This window comes from Chrysochloris asiatica, unplaced genomic scaffold, assembly GCF_000296735.1.
Source record: "Chrysochloris asiatica unplaced genomic scaffold, ChrAsi1.0 scaffold00352, whole genome shotgun sequence".
Classification (NCBI taxonomy): domain Eukaryota; kingdom Metazoa; phylum Chordata; class Mammalia; order Afrosoricida; family Chrysochloridae; genus Chrysochloris; species Chrysochloris asiatica.
The window spans coordinates 468,022-472,335 of NW_006408870.1; the positions used below are offsets into that span (position 1 = coordinate 468,022).

A 4,314-nucleotide genomic window follows, 5' to 3' on the forward strand; every position below is an offset into this window, starting at 1 on the left:
ATTCTGTACAGGGAATTTGTCCAGAAAGAGGACATCAGATGCCATTTAATTGTTTGGTAAATGAAGAGACTTAGTACTAGCTGTAGAGTATGAGATACCTAACACTTATAATTTATAACTAACAACGGCAACTCTTTTAAACAATTTTGAAACAACCATTTCTGGTAACATAGTGGTTATGAATCGGGCTGCTAATCTCAGGGACAGCAGTTCGAAACTACCAGCTGTTCCAAGGGAAAAAGATTCACAGCCTCGGAAACCCTGTACAAGGTCGCTATGAGTCGGAACCGACTCCATGGCACACAACAACAACAACAAATTTGATATTGAAAGAAATGAGAAAATAATCTCTAATCGTGTCTAGATGTTGTTGTTATTGTTAATTGCCTTCAAGTCATTTCCAATTCATAGTGAATCCGTATCGTTTTTCCAATGAGAAACTGGTGAATTTTAACTGTTGATCTTGGGGTTCAAACTGACCTTGGGGTTTAGTGCGTATCCTACAGTGCCACATCAGGCTTTCTGTCTAGATAGAGATGAAAACGTTATTTTACAGGAATAGTATAAGTGTAACAATACTCACAACTTTCTTGGTTTTTCATTTAATTTTACATTCAATCATGGCTTAAATTATCTGACTCAATTCATGCTGAAGTTATATCTAAGTACATCTAGGGGAAAAAATCCAAAGGAAAATAAGTACACATTGAATTCATCAGTCCTGATATTTTCCTTAGCGGCTATTATGACAACAATCTATTTGTAGGTATTGTGGTTTTCTGAATTTTTCATTTTTGTCTCATTTTACCACTTTATCTTTTGACTCTAGGAATATTGAAGTACATTAACAAGCATGGGCAACCTCACTGTCATTACGGAATTCCAACTCATTGATATTTCAAGCTCTGGGAATCTCCAGTTCTTACAAGGTCTGCTATTCTTAATGATATATCTAGGAGCCATGGCTGGAAATCTTCTGACTATTTTAGTCATTGTGACAGACCCACATCTTCACTTTCCTATGTATTTCTTTATAGGCAACTTGTCCTTCATAGATCTTTGCTCTATTTCAGTTATTGTTCCCAAATCAATTGTGAATTCCCTGACAGGTAGAAAATCAATCTCACTCAAAGAATGTGCTGCTCAAATTTTCTTGTATCTTTTATTTGCAGCTACAGAAATTGCTTTTCTTGTGGTGATGTCTTATGACCGCTATATTGCCATCTGTCACCCCCTGCACTATGGGCTCACTGTCACCCCACAGGTGTGTGCACAGGCAGCAGGGGGCTCATGGGCCAGTGGATTGCTTTATTCTGCCATCCATACATTCACCATGTTCAGACTTCCCTTCACAAAGTCCAATGTGATCCATCAATATTTCTGTGATGTACCTCAAATTTTGAGGATATCATCTTCAGAGGTTCAGTTTTCTGAATCTGTGCTCCTAACTGTAAGTTCTGGTGTTATTTTAGCATGTTTTGCCTTCATGTTTATGTCATATATAAAAATATTTTCAAGTGTGCTTCAGATCCGCTCTGTGGAAGCCCGAAACAAAGCTTTATCTACTTGTACCCCACAGTTGGCTATTCTCCTTTTGTTTGTTATTTCTGGATTAATTGCTGTCCTAGGTCCTATTGCAAAGAAAGTATCTCTTAAAAATCTTCTGATAGGCATGTTCTACACTATGCTGCCACCGTTTTTAAACCCCCTCATTTATAGTCTGCGGAACAAGGAAATTAACAGTGCTCTAGGTAAAATGTACAAAAGATATTTTGAGTTCCCAAGTAAGGCTTTACTTGACTAAGATGCTTACAAATTTAAAAAAAATAATGAAAAAAGTTTAATTTTTATTGGTTATATGTTCTTAAATTTAAATTTCTACCTGTAAAATATCTAGTATTTAGTTGTATGTTTTATTTTTCTCACTCACATATGTCCTTACTAGCTGTATGCTTCAGTGTCTTAGTTTTTCTTTTAAAACAAAATAAAATTAATGAATCAGTTGTTATCAGGTCAAATCCAACTCACTGATGATCCTGTATATCAGAGTAGAACTGCATTCCCTTTTTTTGGGAATAGAACACAGTTTTGGGGAAAAACTGGAGTTCTGGTGTGGCACTATGGGTAAATGCACCGGACTGCAACATCAGTTTGTAGCTGATAGTTCCGATTGGTCAAGCTCACTAGTCGCTCCTCGGAAACCCTATTCAGGGTAACTATGAGTCAGAACTGACTGGATGGCACTTAACAATAACAACAACATTATAGGAATAGATGACTTCCTAATCACCTATGAGTGGAAAAGAACCTACAAAAGTTTGGTCAAAAGTTTGCACTACACAAACTTATTATATTTCACTAATTTTTTATTTGTATAAATCATGCATATTTATTGGAATAAAACACACACAAGATTGTGATCTGTATTGTCCAAAAGTGTGTGAAATGCTTGGTATGGTTCTGAGCTATAAACAAGAAATGAACTCATACAGAGAGACGATGCCTTATGAACCTTAAGAGGTACCCATAGACAGGAAATAATTTCAGGGCACTGAACACTGCCAACCTGAAAGGAAAATTTAATTATGTGCTTTAGAAAAGATAATTGCTTGATTTTATGTACATTAACATTTAGACAAATGCTTCAGGCAAACAATAAAGTGATTAGAAGTGAGGAATATCTAAACAATTGAAGACACAATCAGGAGATAGCATTTGGACTGCTAAAGGTATAATTCCTCAGTATTTGTTCCTTCATTTAAAACATACACTAAAAAATGAGTACTTCCAATTTAGGGTATGATTTGGAAGCTTTTATTCTCTCTCAGATTCTGGATGAAAAGATAGACTTTTTTGTGATATTTATACCTTGTTCTGTATCATGCCAATCTTCTGCATGATACAGAACCAAGGTCAGGACATGGAGTTGAAAGAGATGCTGGAGTTAATTAATTGTAATTTACCTGAAAAATACCAGCTATTGCTTATATTATAACACATACTGAGTTGGTGGCGCTGTGGGTTAATGAGCAAGGTCATTTGAACAGCAATGTCAGTGACTCAAGCTCACCAGTTTCTCCTCGGAAACCTAAACAGGGTCACAATGGGTAGGTATGGACTTGACAGCACTTAACAACAACAAAAACAATGTAATGCATATTTCATCCAAAATAAGATGGACAAGCTTATCTCAAGATAGAAGATTTTATTTTTATAATTGACAAATGTTGAATCATAATGATGAGGACTTAAAATTATATTTAAATGATTATTTCTCAGAATTTAATCCCAAGAATGTTGTTTTTTTAGTTTAAAAGCTCTGGGTACAAAAGACTCAGCATTTAGAAAGTTTTGCTCAATCAACTTCACCCTGCCACTAGTACAATGACAATATCAGACTCTTAAAGGCTCACTAAGCACTGGACCACAAGGTCAGATTGATCCATACGATCAGTGATTCAAACTCAACAGTTGCTCCTTGGAAATCCTATACAGGTTGCCTATGAGTCAGAATCAACTTGGAAGCACTTAATATTAAAAACATGTACGATCCAATTTAAGAAATAACATCTACATTATTGAAATAGCCTTATTCCAAAAAATCAGTTCTATTAAAATGTTAATTTTAAGGGATCCAATACATATATAAATTATATCAATGATGTATGTTATGTTGAATGGTAAGCATTGAACTGCTTACTGCAAGGTGGGTGGTTCAAATCATCCAGATGGGGAATCCTATAAGGGATCTCTATGATTCGTAGCCCACCCATGGCACTTAAAAACAACAGCATCTTCCAGACTATGTATATTCATCTCCACACCACTACCACAGTGTTGATTCTGACTAACAGAACAGAATGACCCTTATGACAGAGTGGAACTTCTTAGAATTTCTACAACTGTTAATTTTTATGGGAGCAGACAGACTCCATTTCTCCCTCAATGTTGTTAGATGCCACTGATCCAACGTGGCTACTTTGTATGTTCATGTGGATGTATTTTAGAAGCAACTAAATAAAAATAATTGTGTAAAATTCTGTGGCTAAAACTTCAAGAATTGTTTTAGTCGCAGTTGTTTCCTTATTTCATTAAATGTGACTTTAATAAAATTTTATGAACTGAAAAACATACAAGACAATCTATATTGGGCTACTTAGTTACAGAGTATATTTTGTTGTTGTCAAGTGGGTTCTGATTTATAGAGACTCTGCTCTGTATATAATTTTCAAGGTGGGTTTAAATTTTCAATTTTGCAGTTATCACCGCAGGGCCTACCCTAGAGCCCCACACCATACCACCCATAATATATAT

General features: G+C 35.4%; 1 protein-coding gene across 1 annotated transcript; it reads left to right on the forward strand.

The window, feature by feature from the left end:
* The first annotated feature begins 961 nt into the window (after nucleotides 1-961).
* On the forward strand, nucleotides 962-1,804 carry LOC102835305 (olfactory receptor 14I1-like). The gene has a single exon (XM_006876073.1). The coding sequence runs from the start codon at nucleotides 962-964 to the stop codon at nucleotides 1,802-1,804; it is 843 nt and encodes a 280-aa protein (XP_006876135.1).
* The last annotated feature ends 2,510 nt before the right edge of the window (nucleotides 1,805-4,314 follow it).